This window comes from Centruroides sculpturatus, unplaced genomic scaffold (genome assembly GCF_000671375.1).
Source record: "Centruroides sculpturatus isolate CEXI.00-Female unplaced genomic scaffold, Cexi_2.0 scaffold202, whole genome shotgun sequence".
Taxonomy (NCBI): Eukaryota; Metazoa; Arthropoda; class Arachnida; order Scorpiones; family Buthidae; genus Centruroides; species Centruroides sculpturatus.
The window spans coordinates 808568-835074 of NW_019384441.1; the positions used below are offsets into that span (position 1 = coordinate 808568).

The 26507-nt window shown below is 30.5% G+C and overlaps 1 protein-coding gene across 3 annotated transcripts in view; it reads right to left on the bottom strand.

The window, feature by feature from the left end:
- LOC111620173 (lamin-B receptor-like) overlaps positions 1-26507 on the bottom strand; it is a 45969-nt gene that overhangs the window by 9241 nt on the left and 10221 nt on the right. For all 3 annotated transcript variants that reach the window (XM_023362057.1, XM_023362058.1, XM_023362056.1), the window contains exons 2-11: positions 26267-26436; positions 25803-26093; positions 25076-25318; positions 15834-16029; positions 15049-15213; positions 13985-14082; positions 13716-13835; positions 13437-13608; positions 8249-8329; positions 4569-4700 (exon numbers count right to left, since the gene is read on the bottom strand). In XM_023362057.1, the coding sequence (XP_023217825.1) occupies positions 4569-4700; positions 8249-8329; positions 13437-13608; positions 13716-13835; positions 13985-14082; positions 15049-15213; positions 15834-16029; positions 25076-25318; positions 25803-26093; positions 26267-26436 (1668 nt within the window). The remainder of the gene's footprint in view (positions 1-4568; positions 4701-8248; positions 8330-13436; positions 13609-13715; positions 13836-13984; positions 14083-15048; positions 15214-15833; positions 16030-25075; positions 25319-25802; positions 26094-26266; positions 26437-26507) is intronic.

The following is a 26507-nucleotide window of genomic DNA, read 5'->3' on the forward strand; positions in this document are numbered from 1 at the left end:
ATATATTCATCCTCTCCTTATAACAAATTATTATATTTCAATAAAATTGAATGTATTTCTTCTTTAATTGCATTATACAGTGGGTGATCAGTTAATGAACATAATCCGTTCCAAGACTTTGTTCGTTATCCAAATTGTTCATTAACCGATTATCGATTTACCATAGGTTTTTATGGGAATTTGATTAATTTGTTCCAGAGACTCCAAAAAATAAATACTTTTTTTTACTATGTTTATTTATATGTAATAGTAAAAATACATATATATGCAGTCTTGCATTTTTATCAATCACTTTTTTCTGTTTGTGGGGGTTAAAGAATCTGTCCAATGTTGATTGCTTTTCTCTTTTCTTCGGGATTTTTCAGAAGTAATTGATAATATTGCAATTGTAGAGTTCCCCAACCCCATTAACCTTATTCTGATTTGGATGCCACTCGGATGATCATTGTTCCGACATCCTTCCACTTCTTCAAAAGATCTTTAGTAACATATGTCAACATTGGTCCTCTTTTGTCTTCCTCTTTTTCAAAAGAAAATACATCTCGCCGAGTTTCTTCATTTGAGAGTTCTTGGAGTTCTTCTGTCGTCAGACCAGTTTCAGGTTCCATTATGAGCTCTAAAATGCTCTTTATTTCTTTCATAGCTAAGATTGTGCCTACTGTAGACCTGTTCAAGCATACTGCCTAGCAGCATCAGACATCTTGTGCCCACTTTCTACTTTGGCTATTATCTCTTTGGTTTCTACGGTGAGTACAGTTCTTGACACTCCTCTTTTTAGGCTCCACATTATCAGTTTCTTTTTTAAATAAAAAGTTCAGAAAAGCACTTACAAAAATTCAGAGAACAGAAATCAACTATCCCACAAAAAATTATTTAAATGCAAAGCCCAGATGAAATTTGAAATTTGGTATTAAAACGTTAACAAATATCCGATGGGAAAGTTAAACTTTCACCTTTCGTAAATAAACCCTGACTGCAAAACTTAACAAGTACCCGTCCGACAGTCTCGCAAAGAGTATAAAAAATTATTTGTCAGAAAGGTAAACAAAAAGCTGGAATTACAAGGGAGAGTTTCAAAATTCAGGGGGATACTATCCGATTGGTATCGGGTTGAGCGTCAATGTTGATGTCTCGCATGTTCTGAAAGGTTTCGAATTGTCTATTCGGAGAAAAAGCCTACATGCTAATATCTCTGTATAAAATTGTGTAGAAGAAGAAGAAGGTTTCGAATTGTTACCTGAAGACAAGGGAAAATCAATTGGTATTCGTTATTTTCCGTTGCTTCTTTTTATGTTTGTTCAGTAAAGTGTTTGTTATCCGATCATAAAAATCTTTTGCGAAAGTGTTCGTTATCCAATTTGTTTGCTATCTGAACTGTTCATTAACTGATCACTCATTGTATATGTAAAAAATTTACCAGTTTTTAAAATACTTTGTTTCAGTTTAAATTTCAATTAATTACTAAATCAGGGGTCACATTGTATAGCACCAAAATTGCCATTTGGTGATATTTTTATTAAAATGGTGATAAAAACCCTAGTCTGCTCATATTGATATACAATGTGAAATTGAATTACAAATCATACTTGAGGATAAAACAACAGAATATTGAGCTTCCATGCAATGAGAGTCCCATGCACCACAAACCTAGGGTGCATATACTTTTCATTTCAAATGAATCAATCTGTAAGATCAGATCAGTCTTTGTCATGTATTACAGATTTCTTCACTCCTGTGTTAATTGGTGGAAAGTATACAAGGATCAAATCATATTTACTCTGTGAATAAAATTGTTCACAAAATAGCAAAATGTAAGCCATGCATTCTCACTGTACAAACTCGCAAAATTGTCTCTTAACATTTTTTCATATCAGTTTACTGGATATTTTAATAATGTTTTTACTTACCATTTATAAGTTTTAAATACCTTTTACTGTCAACCATTAAACATATTTCTTTGCTGTTAATTATAAGCTTGGCTTTAATCATGGAAGTTGCCATCTTTAATCTTTTTTTTTAATCCAATCTAAACAATCCTACCCTCTGCTCAGATTAGTTTGATTGCAATCCAGTTGATCCTAGATGGTGTTTTTATATGTGGATAGAGACTGATCAGATCACTATGGTTCATTTATATACACAATTTGAACAATCAAAGTAATGTTGGATCAGTTTGATTCTAAAAGTATATATACCCTTAGCAATTTCATAATGTCACACAGCAAGTTTGGGGAGAAAAGTAAGAAATGATGTTGATAATTGTAGGCAGTTTTGTGTAATGCCTCCAGCATTTCCAGATTGGGAATTTTTTTATTGACCAATAGAAAATCCAAGAAATTTTTTGGGATGACATTTTTTTCACTTTAATCTTTTTCAGTAGACTAAAACAAAAATTTTGGCATGACAGAACATGTGAAATACTGTTTAAACATTGTGATCAAATATGTTATTCAGAATTATTCATTAAAAAATTATTCAAAAATAATTCCTATTGCTAACAAGGAGAGGGGAGGGTCAGATGTTTGGGTCTCCATTTCAAACAAAACTCTGTGAGCACATAGCCCTAAACACAAAAGCTCCTTGTCCAAATAATAGGACACACTTCTCAAGCATTTCCCAAAAATGGGCCTCTGAAAATTTAGTGTTTAGGTTCTAAGTCTTTGAAAGTTTCACACAGCTGGATGATGTAGGTTCAATTCTTCAGAATGTTAGTTTAGTTTTGTTTTTTTCTTTTATATGTAATGTGAGATCTGACCCGAGTGTAAACCTAATTTTTTCACTTTCCATCTAAACTTTAGACATATTTGAAATAAATTTGTCGTTTCCTCGTTAAAATAATATTGTCAGAAAAAAGCAATCAAATATCTCATCAACAACGATTGAAACTTATAACTCTCCTCTTTAATGTAAACATTCAACCATCCAACGATGGCATTATTCTGCTGCAAGACTTGAAGTTTACAATTAAAGTCCACATTCATCATTTTGGTGTGGTCCTGGGAACAACTTTAACCTCCACACCTGCTAAAACCAACCTTACCTCCCACAATAGTTGATCACATGACGAATTCTCCCACCACGAAGTTATAAAAGCAACTTCTGTCCCCCACCTCGAGGGAGTCTCTCATCTACGGCTGGTCGGAAATGATTAAGTCTTTGAGGATTTTATAACTGTGTGTGTCAATCACAAGACAAAGGACAATATTTTCTCTTCTACGTGGAATTATCCTAGAGGTACGAAACAATTAATGTGAACTCTCTCTCCGTGTATTAGGAGCTAGCGAACCAAGTGAAAAGTTCTTGATGTTAGAGTTTGTAATCGTTAATTTTTGTTTAATCTAATAAACCATTGTTTCCATTGTTAAATGGTGTCATTTACTCACATATTGCCTACACCTCATTGATGACCCCTCTCACCTCCTCCACTTGACCTGACAAAAAGAATCCCGACCTCTCGGGATCAAAATTCGTAAACAAGCCATCCCCTGACAAGGGGGCAGTTTTCACCAAACTGTTGCCGACAAAAAGAGGTACGACCTTGTCATACCTCCGGCATCCCACATTATTATTTTACTGTATCATTAACATTATTATTACTATTATTCTCAAAGCTGATAAAACAACAAATTAAAAATCGTGATGTCATTTCCTGTTTAGCAAAAACAAGTCTCTACAGATTAACTCTTTTACACTGTTAAATAAAATTTTTATTTCTTCATATTTATTTTAAGATATGGTGGTATTATTGTGATATTTGAATTGTAACAAACATTAGCACATGACAAAACTGCCACAATATTAACAATAAAAAAAAATAAAACACTGCAACTATGCTACCCTATTTTCATATCACTTGTCTTTTTACTTCATGTGCAGTAACATCTGAAGCTTATTTGCTTTTGAAGACAGAGTATGTAAAATATGTGAAAATAAATGTGAAGAAATAAAAGTCTTATATAACAGCATATAAGAGTGAAATCTACAGAGACTTGTGATGTCATTTCCTGTTTAACAAAAGCAATTATTAATTTTTTATTATATAAGCTTTAAACATGAGGAATAATGATAGTAATAATAATGCCAATGATTTGGTAAAATAATAAAATAATTATCTTACACACACACACATATATATATATATATATATAAATATAAAAAGTACNTTTAAATCTACATCTAGCTCCAGTACCTAGTGTCTTATCCACCAGCTATCATCATTCAGAGCTGTGAAACTTCCAAAGACATAAGCTAAACACTAAATTTTCAGAAACCAATTTTTAGGAAACACTTGAAAAATGGGTCCTATTATTTGGACAAGAAGCTGCTTGTATTTAAGGCTACAGCTCACAAGTCTGGTTCTCTCTTTGTAAGTGACAGCTTATGTTACTTTTGCTTTCCAGATGCCAAACTGAAAGGCTACCAGCATTAATAAGTAAACTGGTGATGATAAATAATTTGAAGTGACAAAAAATATTTAAAACTGAGGAATGGTTGGCAATATTTTTAAATTTTCCAGAGTAACCCCTGCTAAATATAATTTATGTTATATATAAAATTCAAATACTAACCACAGGGTAAGGTCCAAGCAATGTGCATCAAAAATTCACCAAGGTAATTTGGATATCTGACTTTACTCCACCAATTTGAAGATGAAACAAATCTTTCATTTTTACTTGCAATAGAAGGAATACGTTTCACATCTAAAATATTAAGCTTAATTAATTATCAATAAAATTGTTTTAAAATATTATATATTTATTACAACTAATATATGAGAATAAGTCAAAAAAGTAAGTTTCCCTAATTGTTTATAGGAGATTGCTTTATATTGTGCTATCTTTCCCACAGTTTTTTTTTTGGCATCACTTCTTTATTTTGTGACATAATCACCAAATTTGTTCAGACATTTATCATAACATGCAATGAGATTTTCCATACCCCAACAATAGAAAGCGGCATACTGCTCATTGAGCCATTTCATAACTCCATGCTTGACAGAGTTTGCCTACCCAATAGATGTTTCTTCAATAGTTTAAACAGACTGATGGTTAGATAGTTGATGGTTCAGGACACATCTAATGTTGATGGTTGGCCACTCTGTTCTTTGTCTTTCACAGTCACTTGACCATATGCATAGCACCATTCTGTTGGGCAGACATCATATCTGCTCCATACACAGACACAATCCCTCTGTGAATATTTACAAGTTCCACATTTCTGCCCACAAAAACTGGATGACTGTGTACACCTCCCTTGACCACATACACCTTTGCCATTTTGAAACTGTCATCAGACCTGGGTTTTGCTTCACTGGCCAGTTCAGCTGTATGTCACCCATCACACACTAGCAGTTACATAAGTTGCAGCAAGCTGCATTATGCTGTTACCAAGTAATAACATAGGGAAACTTACTTTTTGACTTACCCTCATATTTAGAAAAAATATACTATATAATAATTTTAACACACTTAAAGAGTAATTTCAATTAAAACTGAATTTTAACAGATTTTAATTTTTCTACCTTTTAACAAAATATTCATATATAACTTGAGAGAAAGTGTTTAAAAATTTAATAAAAACTATAAAGTAACTACTGCTAAAACTAATTATTTTTATTAGTGTTGTAACAAATAGTATATTCGGCCTCAGGCCGAATACTGAATATTCGGCCATGAGCGTGGCCAAATAGCCGAATATTCGGCCAAACTATTCGGCTCGATTAACGCACGTACAAAAATTGCCGCGCAAACCGCATTATGGCGAGGACCCTGCTCTCTATTGGCCCGCTGTCACTACGCTTCGCCAATCGCGTTAATTCTTGGCAGTTGTAGCGGACAGACAAGAGTGTCATGGAAGTATGTGATAAATGATGATATCAAATGTGGATAACAATGAAATGGCCTACATGTGTAAATAACGGAAAAAGAACAGAGAAGGACCGCGAAGTGAAAATGTGAAAATAAATATGAAATTGAGTCGATAACATAATCGAACAAGTCGAGGCAGCTTATTGGCACGAAATTCGCGGCCGTCAATGCCAAACAATTGTTGTCATAGACTTCGGAAAGCTAAATGCTTGTAATGAAAGTCACTTAGCGTGCACGGGCGAAAGCCTGGGGCCGTTCGGGCTATCAAGCTGTCTCGAATCTGTGAAATCATAACTGTGACTTATATCGACGTCCTATCTGTCTCTTTTCTCCGTTATCACCAGGCTGAGTCACGTAATTGTAAAATGGGAACTCTACGACGGAAAAGTGACGAATCGAAAGTATCGTGAGCGCGTATTATGATGTATGCACAGGCATACATGGATTAGAGCGATAGAGGAAAGAGAAAGGGAAGAGCAAAGACGAACACTTAAAAAGAAGGATAGGCAGGGTCAGATCCTCAGATGTGCGAGGATTCTCCAACGATAGACGTGTACAGTACGTGTGCTGATCTTTGTAATTATAAATTGTGAATACATGTGACTAATATTATTTTCTTTTTTATTTTGTGCATGTTACAAGTTATAAATAAATATAAACAAACAACACTAACTCTATAACATTAACTCTAAATACCAAAATGATTAATTTACTGTGTTTTTGTTATTTATTACTCCTGTGTTTTTGTTATTTATTACTCCTGTGTTTATGTATTCGGTATTCGGCCGAATAGTGAAAAATAGGCCGAATAGTAACCGAATATTCGTTACATCACTAATTTTTATGTATAGTTCTTATTAATAAAAATTGTTGCATTTTATCTAAAAGTTTATTTAGCTGAACTAACATTGATTATAATCTCTGATTATGTTGTTAATAATATTTATTATTTTTATTTAATTTTATTATATTTTTACTATTTTTATTGAATTCAATATAAATACACAGCTCTGTTCTGGGACTTCCATCATATGTGACACACATGCATGCATGCTAGGGTTTCTCATTTCCTGGTCTTTTGCTTGTTCCAGGATTCCCGTGAGATCCGTGATTTTTACGTAGATGTCGAAAAAAAAAAATAAATTGTAAACAACTCCGATAGAAAAAACACTCTTGGTGAGAATTATATTGGAGTTTGTTTTCACAATTAGGTAGGAAAGTTGACACTTGGTTGATCGGAATGCACCGTTAGTGTCAACAGAAGTCGATCACGTGACTCCTTTCCCACAAATAACGTATAAAAGCTCGAGCCCCCGGAAGCTCAGAGCAATCCAAAGGAATTGATTTGCAAGACTTGGGAAAAAAATCCATTGTTCCATGATCCATTAAAATGAGATTCTATTGTACATAAATTTAGTGATGGACATGCATTATAATGAATTTAAATAGCATTAGAATTTAAAAAGAAAATGTATATAGAAGACTACTGTTAAAACATTTGAAAAATATTATGTGTAAAGACCAAAATGAATAACAATCTAAAGAGGGAAATTGACAAGTCATGGCATTATTATTTAAATATAAGCCTTGAAAATAGAGAAAAGGACACTTTGGTTAATGTAAAAGGTCTGTGTTAATGAATTGTTGAGGATGTTGGAGTAGTGGAATGTAGATGGTCTGTGTTGGTAGGGTAAATTGAAAAAATAAAAAAAGGAGGGAAAAATAATAATGGAATGTAAGTATTGAATAGTTTAATAAAAATAGTGTTAGTAATAAAAGATGAGTGAATGTTTTACAAAAGTTAATTATTACATGAATAATAATATTGGATAGTTGCCTGACATGTGATTGCAATATGTATGCTTACTGGAAGAAGATAGTTGTAAAAAAGGATACTCTGATGGAATTTGTTTTCCAAAAGAAGGATGTATTTTGTTGAAAATTGTATGTAGGATATAGTTTATATACTGTATATTAATCTTATGGTATTTTAATTGTATTTTTATTATAACATTGTAAAAAGATAAAATTTTTAATGGTGTTGTATGTCAGTTGAAAGAGTTGTAAAATTAAAAAAAACTGAGAAAGACAGCATTGATTTTTGTTATTGAAATGCATACTGGTCTTTTGAATGTTGATATATATCATACTATATAAAAATAAAGCTATGTTTTGCAGCATAATTTTATTGTGTAAATGTGATCAACTAATAAATTAAAAAAAATAAAAATATGAAAATAGATCATCTATATTTTTGATACACAAAAATAGATTGTACCCCTAGTATAAGTTGGCCAGGCCTGATCTACATAATTAAGTTTTTATTTAATATGTAAAATATATATTTTTCATTAACAATTAATATAAAAATATAAACTTACAAGAAACAGTTGGATCATTAGGACTTTTGCATGACATATATTTTTCTCTAGTTGATATCAGGTAAATCCAATAACCAGAAACTGTAATAATGTATAAAAATGAAATAAAAATTCTCAATATTAATTTATTAGGTAAACTGAACTTAATATTAATTTATTATAAACTGAAAGAGCATTTTAAANAATTACAGTAAGACCCCGCTTAATGCAGGGGATAGTAAACTGAACTTAATATTAATTTATTATAAACTGAAAGAGCATTTTAAAACATATTACAATGTATTAATTTTTTGGCAAAAAATTTTCTACAAAACATGTCGTGGTTAAAATTGAAATAAGTTTGATGTTATATGGGGACTTGGAGCTGTCAAAAATCAAGTTCTGGGAGTTTTGAGTAGGATCCTGCCACCAGGTGTGTATTATCAGACACACCTCCAATCTAGACTATACGGAAGTCAAATATGTAAAGTGTGAAGGTAAGAGTCACTCCAAAGTCCAGGAATGAGCCTCTCAGGAAAATGAATGCAAAATCCATTAAATCAACTTAAGAATAAAAAGGAAAATTTATTACAAAGAAAACTAAACATAACATTAGAATTAAGTTTTAAATTAATATTAAATACAAAGTCTGTCCTCGGAAGTTAGCGTATTTCTATATTAATAAAACGAGGGGTACTTGGCGGGGATATCCAAAACTTTGTAACTCACAACATCCCAGGAAAAGAGTTGTCTTCTTGTAGGTTCCTTTTGCACTTTATCCTTTACCTTCTTTATCTCTCTCTTTTTGCTGACTCTATATCCTTTAGATTTAACACACTCCTCTGGTGCAGTTCTCTACTGTTGTGTTGGCCTTTTTTTCTCAGAGTTGACTCTGTTTCTGAATGTTGTGTTCATTCTCATCTCTTCTCTTTCTCTCACTTTCTGCTTTCTCTTCCTCTCTGTTTTTCATCATTCCCTTTTGTTTTATTCTTTTTCTTAAACAATCATGATTTTATTCCAAAAGAAGTTGAGGTAATGAAGGATAAGTGCAATTGTTTATTCTTTAGTCCTCCTTCTCTCTTGTCTATTATGAATTGTTTGTGTCCATCTAACACTATTGAAAAAGGGGAAAATGACAGTCATCCCCTTCATCTTTTCCTCCAAATGTTGTGAGATTTGTAAATAACAATTAATTGATAATTTTTTTTATTCTAATTTGTTTCTCTTAATTATTTTTAATTGGTATTGCTAAAAGTTTAGAAGGGGAGCTCCCTAAAATTGAAAAAATAGGAAAATTCCTTTACAATGTTCCTTAATCAACATAAACAATCCCAGTGTCACATTCACACACACATCTTCCAGATGTGGGTGCAAAGGGCATCTTGTCTAATAGCTAGCAATTGTTTGATGAGCAACCAGACAAAACAAGAAAGAGATGTAAAATACATATATAGTTTAAAATATAAATAATAAGTTTAAAATTTCATTGAAGAGGATGATAATCATTATTAGCTTAAAATTAAAATGATAAAGATAATGTTAATAATAATTCATGAATATATATATATATATATACACAGGTACATAACAACAACCAAAATTTGGGGGGAATAATGGAATGGTGGGCCTCACAGTTATTTATTGGATTGTTTGGAAAGTAATATATATTCAAGTTTGCTTCTGTATATTTCCATTTTTTCGGCTGTCTTCGCTAAAGTTGGAGAGAGTATTTGCTTAATGATTTCAGCTTCTTCCCATCCAACTACGGAACCTTGGGCTTGAGCCATCTGAGCCAGCACAGTTGCGTTTGATTTTTTCCTAACATCATATTTATGCTCTCTGACCCTTACCCCCAATTTCCTCGTTGTAACTCCTATGTACTCCTTTTTTTAATCCTAATTGTTGGTTCTCGTACAGGATCTTATAAACTCCTGCTTTATCTTCTTTCTTAATATCCCCTTTATCGTTTCTTAGAATTTTAAATAAATTAGGAGCTCGTTTTAAAATCACCGTTGATTCTTCTCCTTCATAACGCTTCTTACATTTTTGTTGTAGGTGAATTTTATGTATTTACTAGGTCTTTGTTTAGAAACCTTTGTATCCTTTATCTCAAAGTTTCTAACAATGCCGGCAATTATGTTTTTCCTGTAGCCTAAGGATTCTGCTATCCGTTTAATCCTGTCGATTTCTTTGTCTCTGTCCATAATATTGCCGCAGTATAAAAAGGCCCTTCTAACTAGGGCACGAAATGCAGCCAATTTATAACGAAACGGATCATTAGAATGTGCAGGGATATATAGTGGGCTATGTGTAGGTTTGGTGTACACATTGGTGGATATATGCCCATTCTTAAAGACGATATTGATGTCTAAGAAATGTATAACTATGGAACTGTTTTGTTCTAGCTTCAGATTTAGGCCATCTTCGTTGTCGTTGATACTTTCTTTAAAGTTACTAATTGCTCTATTGTTTTTCCATATTATAAAAATGTCATCAACATATCTCTTGTAGTAAACAATATTACTCCTGAAGCTATGTACAACTTTTTCTTCAACTTTTCTAATTACCATTTCACATAGAGCCCCGAAATTGGGCTTCCCATAGGAACTCCCCTATTCTGTTTTTTATGTTTGGCCTTCAAAGCCAAAGAAGGATTCACAGCATACAAGTTTAGCCATCTCTAAAACTTCGTTTCTGTGGTGTGCTAACTCTGGGTTTATTTTAAACAAGAATCCCAAGAGTGCTTCCAAACAGGACTCAATCTTAATGGAGGGGTATAAACTCTCATAGTCTAATGTTGTTCCAATTTCCTCATTCATCAAAGTTATGTCTTGTAATTCTTTAACAACTATTGTGGGATCTTTTGCAACTAGCGCACTACTATCCAGTAAGGAAGAGATATAACCATGTAATCTTTTTTCCAAGAAAAATGTAGGGGCTTTACGTTTTTTCACTATTGGCCTTATTTCTTTGCCTTCTTTATGTGTTTTAAACAATAATACATTTTAAACAATAATATTGTTAAAAATCTTTAAAAATTTTTAACAACACTTTTTAACACAAAATTATGGAACAAAATTTAAACAATATTCTGAAATATAATGATGTATACATTCTTCTTTGAGAAATTCTAAAAAGCAAAAGATGTCACTGTAGAGGACTCAATAGTAGTTAAAAACACTTTTATTAAAGAAACTAAAAAAGTTGTTTCTTTTGATTAAGGAAATTAAAGTAATTAATTTTTGATCAATGAGAATAATTACAGTAAGACCCCGCTTAATGCAGGGGATATGTTCCTAGATGACAAAGCGCTAAACAAAACAGCATTAAACAAGGTCATTTTAACATAGAGTAAATAGGGAAAGAAGATCATGTTTCAAGTTGTTTTTATATTAATTTGCATAATAATATATGTTAAATAACACATACAAAGAAATGTAAAGTTTGTTTTTTGAGAAGGCCCTGGATCTTCTGAAATTCTTGATTTTTTCAATGAAATTGTCTAGTTTCATTTTTCACTTTTTTTCTTTCCTTAAGCAAATGATGGTAGCAGGAGATTGCATCCAAAAGGCCTCGTCTTGCTTTTGCACTCCTTTCAAAATCTGGATCATTCACTACAATTTGATTAACAATTTCAGTTATTGTTACCAAACTTTTACTAAGGAAATCTGTAAAGAAATTCTTTGGGTTCTTCATTTTCAAAATCTGTATTTTCCAGTTCTACATGAATTCCTTGTTCTGCCAGTTCTTGAAGGTTGTTGTTGGTAAGGCTCTCACCAGAAACCTTCAGTAATTCCTCAATATCCTGCTCATCCACATCTCCTAGTCCCTACAGTATTGATTAGGTTGACAATTTAGTCAACCTAACGATACAGCAATACACACATTTCTCAATTAATTCTTGCCAAGTGAAGTCAATATTGCATATGGCATCCATGATGTTATATTTTTTTCAAAATTGCACAAAACAAACATAGATTTAAGGGAAGTACAGCACTACAATGAATTTTGCTGATTGGTTTGTGTTCATAAATAATCATATTATATACAAATCAATGAAATTCTGTGATAATTTAAATCAGCATAAATTTTGAGCTTTTTTTAGATTTCGAGCAGACTGCGTTATACAAATCAGTGTTAATTGAGGCAGCATTAAGCGGGGTCGTACAATAATTTCAAAATAAAACATGAAAAATAAAATATTGAAAAATTTTTGGTTCAATGTGCATGTGTGAAGTCCCAGACAGGTCCAAACCATCACAAAATTCATGAAAATTTAATTGCTTTAGAAAAAAAAAATATAAAAAAAAAAGAGAAAAAAAACGTCAGACACAATTTTTGTTTATGCTCAAATGTAACTAAGAGTCATAAATTTTAGAAGAAATGTAGACCTAAGATTGACCATCTCTGCTTGAGGGATCAAATCTAGCTTCAAGTTGACCTCTCCCATGATACAAGTCAGGATCCCATTATGCTTAGTAATGAGGGGCCAGCCACTCAGAAAGTGCAGATGAGGGAAACCGACCAATCGGAATGAATGATCAAAAGACACAGATTAATATAATCCTTGATCCTCCTGCAGTGACACTGTGCGTTTGTGTTGTGTCCTCAAGGACACAACACAAACGCACAGTGTCACTGCACTCGCACTTGGGCAGTCAACACACACATGGTATGTCATCATAATGTCAGAGGACAGTCCTCACCAGTTGCAATTCGTGATAAATCTGTCACCCAGAGTGAAAATCTGCCTGATATCTTCTGCACCTCCATGAGTTCTCCATCCCATCTGTCCTCAAGATTCTCACACAGAGCATCACCCTCTGCTAAACTTAGCCATGTCACAGTCCCAGGACCTTACATCAAATGTCTCGTTGTAAGACTGTCAATCAATTGACTTTAGAACGTTCTGTGCTGCTTGAGGAAGTGATCATCATCCTAATGTAAGTAATTCTTTCTGCTTCAATAAACAGTTTTTGTAAAGGTGCAGTGTCATCTATGTCTCTGTCACAACCACCCACATTCGCAAGTGACCCTTGCCAACCCTGACGTGGGATTAAATAAATTTCCCCCTTTTTTTCACCGGCCAAACTTACACATGCATATACATATGCACATAGAATATATTTATTTTATGTTTATATATAATTTTAATTATTTCAATTAATATTTATAGTAATAGTAATAATAATAATTTCCTTGAACTTACCAAAACATATAAATGATATGCCTATTAACCAGTAATTATTATTTTTATTGGGATAATCAATCATATATATCAATGGAATTGTACTAATGAATGGAATATATGTACATAGTCTTATTATCATAAAATAATTAATTTGATCATATTGGAAAGCTGAGGTAGTTACAAGTGCTTCCTAAATATAAAAAAAAATAATTTACATCATTATAGGATTATTAATGTACAAAAAACATGTATATTTATAATTTTAGTTAACTTCTCCAATAATAGTTAATAACTTACCTCTCTCCAATATAAATCTAGAACATAGAATATTTGATAACCAATTGATGTTATTAAAGCAATATTTGTGAAATTATCTTTAAAAATACTTTTGTATAACAAACAGAGGTTCACAATGACCTAAAAAATAAATAGAATGAAATCATAACAAATTTACAATGTAGATTAATTTACAAACAAGTAGAATAATAATATAAATAAAATTAATTTAATAACAGTTTTCAAAACTTTTTTTAAAACTTACAAAATGTTATAAAATAAATTCATACCCAAGAAATTAATCCTAATCGGTAGCAATATAATTTAAGATCAAACATTTCACCAAAACGTGGATTGGATTCTAGATATTGCTTTGCTTCTTTAGATTCTTGAAAAAAAATCATAATAATTAAAAAACGTTCTTTTCATATTTAAAATATAAATAAATTTAAACTTTTTTCTTTTTAGATTAAAAAAAAACATTTGAATTAAGAAAATAAATCATACTAGTAGTACTACAGATAAAAGTCAAGATATTTTTTAGCTATATAATATAATATATATATATTTAAAAAAAACTTTTGTATTTTTTTTGTGGGAATTATCTTAACCATTGAATTTTTATTGAAATTAATACATTTATTGAATTTATTACTAGCTCTTATATCTTTGATAACTTTTGTGTTTGTATTTATTATTATTATTAAACCATTTGTTCTATTAAATAATCCATTGACTTTTTTATATTGTTGTTAATTATTCATATATACAATAAATAGCATTTTTTTTTTCTAACCATCATTCTCTTTGGTTTGACCTGAGAGGTCAGATCTGCTCTTCTCATAAACCCTGCAATAGAGTTTGGTCACAGAGTTTGATTCTGTGAAAGGAAATATATTGTGAACTACACACAAAAAAATAGCTTATATCAAAATTATTATTTTTTGTCTTAAGATATATTCATTACAGAAAACAAATCAATTTCTTTATCTAGTAATGTAAAACTTAAAAAAATATGTATGTATTGATATTATTAGAAGAACCAAAACCATGCATCTTTTGATTCATTTACCAAATAATTGAAAAGATGAAAATTCAAAAAGCAAGTTGTACAATTTAATTATTAATTTCACTTAATTTAGTGAACACAATTCATATTTATCAAATTAATATTACTATGAAAAATAATATAGTATTATTATTGTTATATATTTAAGAAAACAAAGTTAAACTAATTAAAATAATGATCACCATGCTTTTGCTTATGTATACTTTCCTCATAACTGCATATATAACAATAAACACATATTGTAATATTAATTTCTATTTGTTAAAACAATGTCAAAATACTTACTTTTATATAAATATATTTTGATACATACTATCAAGGCAAACGTATTGGAAAAGATGATAGATGTAATTATTAACTGAAGAAATTTATCATAAACAATCTCCAAAGGTTGTTTCAGATAAATCAATACACCAACAATTATGCATGAAATGAGAAGTGTAATAAAACCTAGAAATAATAAGACAAATTCTCTATTATTTTTGCATTCTAAAAAATATAATTAATCATCATTTGTAACTAAACTAAGAATTCTGCAATATTATCTTCTTAAATTTCCTTTATTAAAATTCTACAAAAGAGAAAATTATAACCATTTGAAATTTTTATGTAATGCTATATTTGAAACATGATGGTGACTAACAACAGTTGTTATTAATTTGTTTGATAATAATAATAACAACTCACAAATTTGTTTATGTAATTATGTTTTATTTTGTTATTTGGTGATTTGTGATTTATAGGGATATCACTGACTGTTTTTAGAAGGCCAAACAGACAATTGATGGTACTGCCTTTAACCACTTGTATAGACCTGAGATAATTAAGGAGGGATGAGATCAGAAAAAAATATTCAGGCCCCGAGATAACTCAAATAACAGATAATTTAAAATAATCTCAAAAAAATAATAATTGTATAAAAAAATTTCAAATTTTAACATTTATACTTTAAGGATATTATTATTATTATTACATTTTAAAAGTTTTTAAGTTACTCTCAAATAAATTTTATAATAGATCAATAATCTAAACTTAAATTATTATGGAAAGCTTACATTAAAAATATTTACCATTTAAACGATATTTGATGGCAATTTCTGTTTTTTTGGCTGATAACGAAAAACTTTTTATCAAATTACCAAATGGTAAAAACATAAAAACTGTTTGCAGTAAAATCCATGCAGCATATATTACTCCTATTTTAAAATCAAAATAAGAATGCAGATCTTTTGGAAAATTTGGAAATGTTTTTAATGTACAATGAGTCTGCAAAAATAAATAAAATTATAAAAAGTTTTATATTAAAATATACATATATAAATTTTAAAAACTAAACTTAATATATTTTTTAAAAATTAGTTTTTAGTACCGTATTTTCACAGAATGACCAGCATGCCACATAAAACCAGGAGAAACCAGAGTGCTGGAAACCCTGGGGTTACCGGCATGCCAGTTAAACTGCAACTAAAAAATAAAAATAATCGAATGTAACAAAATTATTGTTAATTAAATGTTAAAAAGATATTCTTTTGATTACAATAAAATAACAACATTATAAACATTATAACAGACTTAAAATCAGGAAGGGAGTTTTCCTTTAAAGTGCAATAAAACAATTAATGGCTCATTGACACTAGTAGTAGTAAAAGTTAGTCAGTGTGGGTTGCACTGACCATCTACCCTGACCATGAAAATAACACCTTTCTCACAAATTTCATACAAAGCAGATGTTAATGGTATATAAATCAAGATAATTTACTGCCAGTTTCTAAAATTTAATATGCTTATTTTTGCATTTTTAAATTGAATTACAATAAAAAAAAAAAACATAAAAAAAGCACTTTTATCATCCCAAGAGTATTTTACATTGTTAGAAAGATGACAAAATGAAGAAATTAAACATATAATTGTGAAGACCCAACCGAGGTCCGAATCATGTAAATCGCGATATTCCTATGATTAAATAATAACGATAGATTAATTATGAGAGGGAGAGGAAAATCCCATAATTTAAACAACGCGGCACAAAATGTAGACAAAGAGTCTCGGATGACTCGAACACGTGTTAAACTAACTGTCAATGTCAGAATGAAAAGTTATAATTCAGAGACAAGTGGTCATATGCAGGTAGAACTTTGACCCCAGCTCTCATAAACAGTCAATCTAGGGAAACAATTTCTGAAAAGAGGGAAAGATTTAAGAGAGATAAATCATTGCATATGATCGTTCGAGTACCCAGATGACAGAAATCGCGAGTAACGGAGCTAAATTATGAGCGCGAGTCTTGCAATATTGTCAACAATCGACAGAACGGCGTCGAGCAGACACCTGGAATCGGACCTTTCTCGTGACCTGAGGCGGTCTCAGTTTATCCCAAAACAAAAGAGAGACCAATCGGGAAGCGAGAAAGGGGATGAAGGGCCAATCGGAAGTCCGAATAGTGGAAGAGAAAAACTATAAAAATCCGAAATCCGAGGTCAGGGGGGCTCTCCTCCGACTCCACGAAAGGTAGTGACTTCTATTGTGGTGTGTCGTCGCAAAGGAACTGTGGACTCCGCCGCTTATATCTTCCGATCGTCCGCCGTGATCAGCAACAGCATCTCGTCCGCCCCGGGGCTACGACCGACGCCGAAGTTCTCACACTCCGCATCTTCGAGGGAAGAAATTAGTGAAGGACTGTCGATTGCCGATGTAAGCATATATGTTAACAAATAAACGGCTTTCTTGTGTAAAACACTTGTCGTCATTTGCCTCCTCCGTCACTGCCCACATACAACCTTCCCTTAGGTCCATCCTGACGCGGGATTAATAGATCCCACCTAAGAGACGGCATCCTTACACAGTTGCCGTGAAGTGGGTTTCAAGCCCCTTTTCTCCCCCCCGGATCGGCCATCTTACATAATTGTACTTTTTGACGTAATACTGACAGTTTCACTATTTTAAAATAAAAAGTTTTTTTAATGCATCTTCTAGAGGGGAATCTATAACCTCACTTAAACCTTCATTCCCTGGGATAAAACAGACATGCCAGTTTTTACTATATAGAAATATCTGATTTAATGATCTTCCCGGATAGACTGGCATGCCAGTCATTCCATCAAAATACAGTATATTACAAAAATTTTAATAAATAATATTGAAGAGTATGCAATTGAATCAATAAATTTTTTCAAAATTATAGTAGTAAACCGACTTTTTAAATTAAAAATTGATTGCATAATTTCTGTAAATATCAGAAATTATGTAAAATAATTTCTGTAAATTTCTATTTTATGCTTTTTTTCTAAAAAATAAACGTATTTTTCTTTTATTTTTGTTAAACTCACTCTTTTATTCAAAACTCTTCTAAAAAATTTATAATTTAATAAATTTTAAAATATTTTTATTAATAAATAAACAAGTAATTTGCTATACAGATGAAACCTGAATTTAGTAGACAAATCATCCTATTCTGGCAAAGCAATAAAACTATTAATGTTTTCTATATTGATTAAGCAGTCATTGTCTGTGAACAACAGATGAAAATTTTCTATCTTTTCTATTTTCCACAACCACTATTAAGTAGATAGTAAAATGGATTACATGCTTTCCATGAATATCAAGTAAAATTTATCATCAATTATTAAAAAAAATGAAAAAGTGAATTATGTATTCACTTCAAATTAGTCCACATTGACAGCAAATCACCATAAAATGTAAAAAGCAATGCGAATAATAAATAACTGTTTTGATAAATTTAGCAAATCATTCCACCAGTCCAACACATTAAAAATTTTCATTTTCAACACTTTGTAGTGTAAACCAATTTTGCTAAGCAAATAAAAATTGCTTTCTACTTTCTCATTCATTTTCACTATTCTCTGTTAGTGTGGCCTAATCTCTAGAATGACTCATCAATCCTTCATGTGACCGAAGTTTCAGCAGAAGCAGATAACTGATGTCATGTAATATACAGTAGGTGAAAAGTTTGTTGGAAAAAAAAAAAAACAAAATTAAATAAAACTTGACCAATATTTTAAAAGGATATGACGTAATTTTCTTTTATATTTTGTTCAAATGTATTATACACTACAAATAATAAATTGAAATTTCTTTGTTAAGAAATATTACACATACAGATTCAGTTGTACAGTATTAATTTGTGCTGTGCCATACTTTTATGATGACTTTACCCTATGATCAAAAAGTATCAGGAATGGCTCAATAAAATGCAAAATTTGATTTTATTCATTAACATTTATTTTCTCCCCTTCAACATAATCCCCTGCAATACACTTATGCCAAACCCTCAAAAAGGGATGTCATTAAAACATGCTTTACACTTGTTTTCATGACATCCCTTCAGAACTCCTAGCAAATTTTGTTTTATGGCATCAATCAATTCAAAATTATGACCACAAAGCAGAAATTTTAGCCCAGGAAACAGGAAAAAGTCACACTGTGCCATATCCAACGAATATGGCTTGTGAAATCAACAGCAGCAGCATTGTGAGCAGGTACATTATTTTGGTGCAAAATCCACGAGTTTTCTTGCCACAAATCATGTCATTTTCTACAAATTACTTCATGCAAGACACAAAATGCTTCAATGAAGTTCTTTGTTGACAGTTGGGCCAGTCAGAAATAACTCATGACACTATGACAAAGCAAGGAAAACAGTCAACATGACTTTGATTTTTGACTGACTTTGACATGGTCTTTTCATTCTTGCTTTACCTTTCAAGCACAATTCACTGGATTGTTGAGCTGTATCAGTGTCAAAAACATAAATTCATGTTTCATCACCCATAATGATGCATTTTAAGAACAATTTGCCTTGAGAAAGCATTTCTTCAGCCACTCAAACATGTTATTGTTTTTGAAAAAAAATTCATCATTTTCAGGATGATTCAAGAAACAACAAGACACAAGCCCAAATGATCTTTTAAAATTGCTTCAAAAGATCCAAATGATACTGGAACATGTTCAATAATGTCCCTAATTGTTAAATGACAATCATTGAGCACCAAATCACTGACTCGAGCAATGTGTTGTTCATCAGTTGAAGTGAATGGTCTATTATGGTCAGTTGTGGTTCATCTTCAACACATTTTCTGCCTTTCTTAACCTTTCAACACTGGACTAGTCGGGTATAGTTTACCCCCAGTAGTGGAGAATAAACATGGGAAATTTTTAAAGTATTTTTCCACGCATTTTTTCCTCATTACTGTTTCGGTAAAAGATTTTGTAAACAGTTATGTCTAGTGAAGAAAAGTCTTTTATTATTGTTACATAATTCATTTTTTATGTGAATTTTTTTTCATGGTAGTTTTAGGCTAGTTTTTGGCGATACCTCCCAAAAAAATTTGATGACTATAGTCATCCCTCACCACTGCCACACAATCGCCCTTGACAACTATAGTCGTCGGCTCACTGCTGAGTGGTTAAACATCTTGTACCATTCAAAAATGCTTGTTTTTGATAGACTATCATCACCAAAGCCTTTTTGCAACATTTCCAATTACTCTGTAGCAGCAATTCCATTGCATAAACAAAATTTAATGCTCATTCTTTGCTCAATTACACTTGATATTTTTTAAAATGCTGGTGCAAAAATTCTTTACATACAAAACTAGCATTTATTTATGGTTGTTAGAATCCTTAACAATAGGAGAGAATCAAAGAATAGCAGAGGCAATATAGATTTATCAGGAGTTTAGAAAACAATGTGTTCAACTATAGAGACTGACTTCTTAACCACAACTTGGAAATGGCTCATATCTTTGTAATGTAAAAAAAAATAGCATTTTTGTTAGTTCTTTATTAATGTAATTTTGCACCTTTTTTCCATTGTTACTATTGAAACATTTGTTATTGTAATTGTAATATATCAGTTTCCATAACAACATAGATATTTACATAAGTGACCCTAATAGGGATTGTAAATTTACCGACTTTTTCATTTACCAGTAATTCAGTAAATGAAAATTAAAATACCGGTAAATTTTTTCCTGAAAAATAAAATTAAGGTGATAAAAAATATAAGTCATTTTATTTCCATTTCACATTTTTTATTTCAAAGATATAGAATATAAAAAATATAAAAATTAAAGTGTTATTCTAAACAAACTATAATAATAACTTTTAGAAACATAAATAAAATAATACAGAAAAATAAAAATAAAACAGAAATAATATATAGTACCTAATACCATTTTATTGATTACCATTTTTTAAAAAATAACTTCTCAAGAAACTTAAATTATTTAAAGTCATATCTCCTAATTTTGATCTAATTTTTGTACAAAATAATCCAGATTAGGTTAGGTTAGGTTTCTAAACTTTTTCGGGCAGCATCTTTAAGTAATAAAAACCTTTCCAGCATGTTTAGTAAGCTATTCCACCTGGTTCTACAATCTAAAATTAAAGAAAGTTCTTTTCATGAGAGTAATGGGGATTCTCCAAAAAAATAAGGTTAAATTAATACATATTTTGCACAATCTTAAGGCATAATATTAGAATCATGTAATAAATATTTGTATTTAATTATTTTAAACAGTTGTTAGAAGTAAAAAATTTATTTACGGTTCAAATTTTAATGTTATTTTACAATAATATTGCATTAATGTCCTGTCATATACATGGTGTATTCAAAATTGCTATTAATTTAAAAAATACGTGAAATATTTACGTATTATTATTTTTAAATATTAAAAAAGGAGATATTTACTTACTCTTTAAGAAAAACATTGATTGTAAGATTTTAAACATTTAAAAATCTCGAAAAACTGCAGAGCACAAATCACATATGCTAACTAGAGCTTTCTGTACAATTTACAGTGCCTCTCAAACCCAAGAAAGTTTAAATTAAAATTAAACAAAAAATATCTCACATAAAATTAATAATTAGGTATATTGTTACTTACACTTACCTGTTTTTTTATTTTCAATATCCCTTTAGCTCTTTTAAATATCCATAAGCACAATATTTTCTACATAAAAATTTCTAGTATCGATTTTTCATTTACCAAATTACCGGCAAATTTTTGAAATTTACCGGTAAGCTTACCGAATGTTTTTTTTTGTCAATTTATCGGTTAACCGGTAAATCGGTAAACCAGTATACAATCCCTAGTCCCTAATGATGAATTTTTAGTTAATATTCAATGAGAAAGTTAATAAAAAAGTATATACAATGTATCTTTTTCTTTTTTTTCATTTATATCAACTAGATTATATCAAGTACTTACATATCCTTCAATTATATGATCAAATACTATGGACATCATGTGACTGTCATATCATGACAGAACTGAGGCAGATCCAGAAAGAATGAGTCAATCCTTGCACTTGCTAGGCATGGATGAGGGAATTCTTGCACTGGCCAGGTATGGACAAATGATCCTTACACTTGCTGCCACAGAAGAGGCTGTCCTTGCACTTGCCAGTCACGGGAATAACAATCCTTCTACTGACCAGGCAGAGAGAGATGATCCAAGAACAAAGCAATTAGAATTCATTGGTTTGTTCTTGTGTTATTAGTTTTTCATGGCCATTTTCCATTAAGTGCATGCAATGCTTTTTTATTTTTGTTCTAAATTCCAGGGCTTTGGAGCGACCATTTTTTGAGTTGCTCCGCTCCATGCTCCAGTTAAAATATTCTTATAGTAATTACATTAATTTTTTCTTTGATATATAAGTACTGTACATATAAAAAAAAACTTGTTTATTTACAACTAATTTATTATTAAAAAAATTAACATACAACCTCGTTGATTTCAATAAATAAAATGGCAGATAGCAGATCATCCTTCATTACCTATTATCACTTAAAAGCAATCTTAATCCAGAAAATAGATGCTCAACACTTGCTTGAGAAGTTGACATGTTTGAAGCAACTCTGCATGCTTTTCTGATGTGCTCCGGATAATGGTCAATGGCTTTGAATACATTCACCTTTAATCTCCCCACATCCTCTATTGCATTGCAGTCTTTCTCAACATGTTTGTCTATTTCGTTGTCATCTTTATATATGTATAGTGGAAATTCGATGACTGTTTTCTCTTCTATCCAATTGTTTTTCAAAATTATCTTCTTCTGAACCTATATTTATCATATCACAGGTTGGCTGTGACAGTTCAACAATTGCTGGCTTTTCAGCCAAATCAATTAGTGTTTGCCTTTTGATTCGCTGTTGGATGTCTGAAAGACCTTCTCTCACTTTTAGTTTTTCTGCCACACTTAATAAGATTCTATACCTAGAATCAACATACACTCCAGCAAGAAAATGTATGTTTTGAATAAGCTTTTCTTTCCGCTTTTTCATGGAAGACAGAATTCCTAACGAAACATATCTTTCAAATTCTTCCATACATTTTTCTAGTTTACACCATTCTTTCATAAAAATCTTGTTACTGTATCTAGGAATTGAGTTTTACCATACATTTTCAGCAAAACATTATGAATTGTTGGTGTTTTTTAATTTTACCACAACCTGTCGGATTTTCCCTAATATTTTTGTTATCCACTCATTCTTTAATCCATCCCAAATGGCCAGTTGATGAGTGTGAATCCCACACCTCATTAGATGAATTTTTGTATTATCATTAGTCCACGCTGGCAATATTAGGGAAGGATTTTTAACCCAATGTGGCAAAATGTCTATATTCATCTCTTCAATGTTTTCAGTTTTTTCATCTTTATCCTGGAAAATATTTTCATGATCGCCAAGTTTATTTACAGCACGTGTCATGTTCGCTGCATTATCTACACAAATACTTAGTACTTGTTTTTCATCGATTTCAAATTTGTTCAAAGTTTCTTTAATTTGATTTTTCACATATAAAGAGTTATGTCTTCCTTCAGTATCAACAATATCCAATGATTTTATTTCAGTTTTCTCATTTTTTCAAACCAAAATTGTACATTGATGGCAAGAAAATTTCTATTTCCACAAGCTGCAGCATCTAGCTTTAACTCCACATCTACAATCATCAAGAATTCAGAGAACTGGGGGATCACGAAGGGGAAGGAATAGCTGGGTCAGGGGATAGTGGAGACTGGAGAGAAAAGTTCCCACCTTTCACATGAGACATTTGTAATATTACAACTTATGCCACTTCCATTTTCACTGTCTCAAATATTAAATAAATAAATATATATATAATCGGAGCAGTGGAGCACTACAAATTTCCATGCTCTGGCTCCGCTCCTGCTCCGAGTAAAAATCCATTGCTCCACCTGCTCCATGCTCCAGCTCCAGCTCCAGCTCCAAAGCCCTGCTAAATTCCACTAAGTGCACTCAATTACATCATGGAGTATGGACATTGTTACTTTGACACCACTGTATCTTGAAAATGAAGTAATGGATCTTTTTTGTTATTACATTTTCAAATTCCTCATCACAATTAATGGAAAATAGCAAAGTTTTATCAAAATTGGCCCATCAAAATTTGAGAACAAACTCAATTCTATAAGCCACACAAAAGACATGCTAACAATCTTGAAACATTATATGATGTCATTTTATTGCACACACTCGTGCTAGCAACATTGTATCTCATAAACTAAGTCACGGATCCCATTTTTTATTTCATTTTTGAATTCACCATCATAATTAATGTAAAATGGCAAAGTTTTATCAAAATCAACCAATCAAATTTTAAGAACTAACACAACTCTGCAAGACACATAGAAGAGGCTTTGCTAATGCTCTGATTCAATAAAATAAAAAATAAATAAATAAATTTTTTATTTTCTAATCAAATGATCACTTACTGTTTATTTGAGATAAAACAATGTTCAACATAATGCAGGTGAATTTATATGATTTAAGCTATGTTAAGAAAAATAAAATTGAAATGTGCAGCTACATTATGAACATCTGCATTGACTTCTAATGTAAATATTACAATGAATCCCTAAAATGTTCTTTTCTCAAATTTAAATTACACACAAACTAAGTAATCTGTACAAATGCATAACATATTGATTCATCTAAGTCAACATATTTTTATGATGCCTGTTAATAAACACTCTTATCTCAAATACCAAACAGTAAATAATGAATTAAAAAAAGAATTTAAAAATTTTTATTTGCAAAGTAAATAAATATGAATGTTTTAATAATTTCATTGAAATACCATAGTCTTGTCCTTCATTACTGATTAAATTAAAAATGTCCTGTTTTCTAATAAAGTTGTGTTCATTATTTTGTCAAATATAAACAAAAGTAAATTATACTTAAATAGATATGAGTTTGACAATAAATGTTTTTACAGTTTACATCACATTTTAAATAAATAATATAATCATAAACCTACTAAAATCTTACCTTTGTACATAAAAACAGTAAAACAGCAATTGTAGGTAAGAATAAAAATTGGAGTAACCATAATATCATTAAATGAAATTTAATTCCTGGTTTTTCTTGTTTTTCTTCTTCTAATTCTTTTTCTATTGCTGAAATTTCTCTACTTTTATCCAATAGTTCTGTTTCAGAATCTGAAGATAGATTTAATATTTTTGGCTCAATTACAGGTTTTGGTGTTGAATGTCGAGATGAATCAGATTTTTTCTGCAGGGAAAAAAAATGTAAATATATGAAATACACAGTATAATAAAATAAAGTTCAAGTTATAACAATAAAAACATTACATAATAATGTTATCATATTATATAATGAAATTATGAAATATATTTTTGCATTTTTTTGCAGAATGACAACATTTAAATTATTTTATTAATGTAAAACTTTTCTATATAAAATTTTTTAAACATTTGCATTTATAGATTTAAAAGGCTGTGGATAAATAATTCAAGTATATTTATTACTTTCCTGTTATAATTCATATTAATAAAAATACAAATCTTTAAAAGTTTAATATATATATAACTATTGTGTAAAGAGCATCTTATCATACTTGGAGTTTAAAATTATCCTCATCTTATCATTGTGGTTATATGTAATAATTATTATCATAAGTTTTATTTATGTAAGCTAATTTTTTTTAACAACAATTGTAAAGCATTAAAATTTTAAAACTATTGTATTTACTAACATTAGCAGAAACACGTGCAGATGATCTTGCAACTAAGTGTGGGTCTTTTCTATTAATAACAGCATGGCTATCAAATTCATCACTTCCTGTAGATATGTTATTTCGTTTTAAAGTACGGACAATTTTTTTATTTTCAATATTTCTAGTGACACTTTTGGAACGTGAACGTGATCTTGATCGTGATCGAGAACGAGAACTAGATTCAGAACGGGATAAGGTCTTTTTAGATTTCCGATCTCTTTTTAATCTATTCTGAGATGTTGATCTTCTTTTATTGCCAGATTCAACGACCTATAAAATAAAATAATAAATAAACCTTTAATAGTAGTTATGAAAATAGCATAATATGCTTTAATATAAATGAAATATAAACACATATTCATAATATTTTGTTATTACCAACAGGTGCACTTTTGTTTTTATTATAATCCTATTTAGGAAAGTATAATTAAAAAAAAACTTACTTTTACATCTTTTCTTGGAAAAAGTTCTTCATTTCCATTGGGGAATTCAACTTTACAGTATCTTCTGTTAACATTTAGAATAACTCCTTCTTTTATTATGCCCTGTTTTGATTTTGTTACTACAGTATCACCTACTTTTAATGTTTTATCTCGAGAAGACATTATGTAAACTGAAAATATAAATTAATAGATCATGAATATATCTAAATTAAAATTAATTAAATTTATTTATTAGTTAATA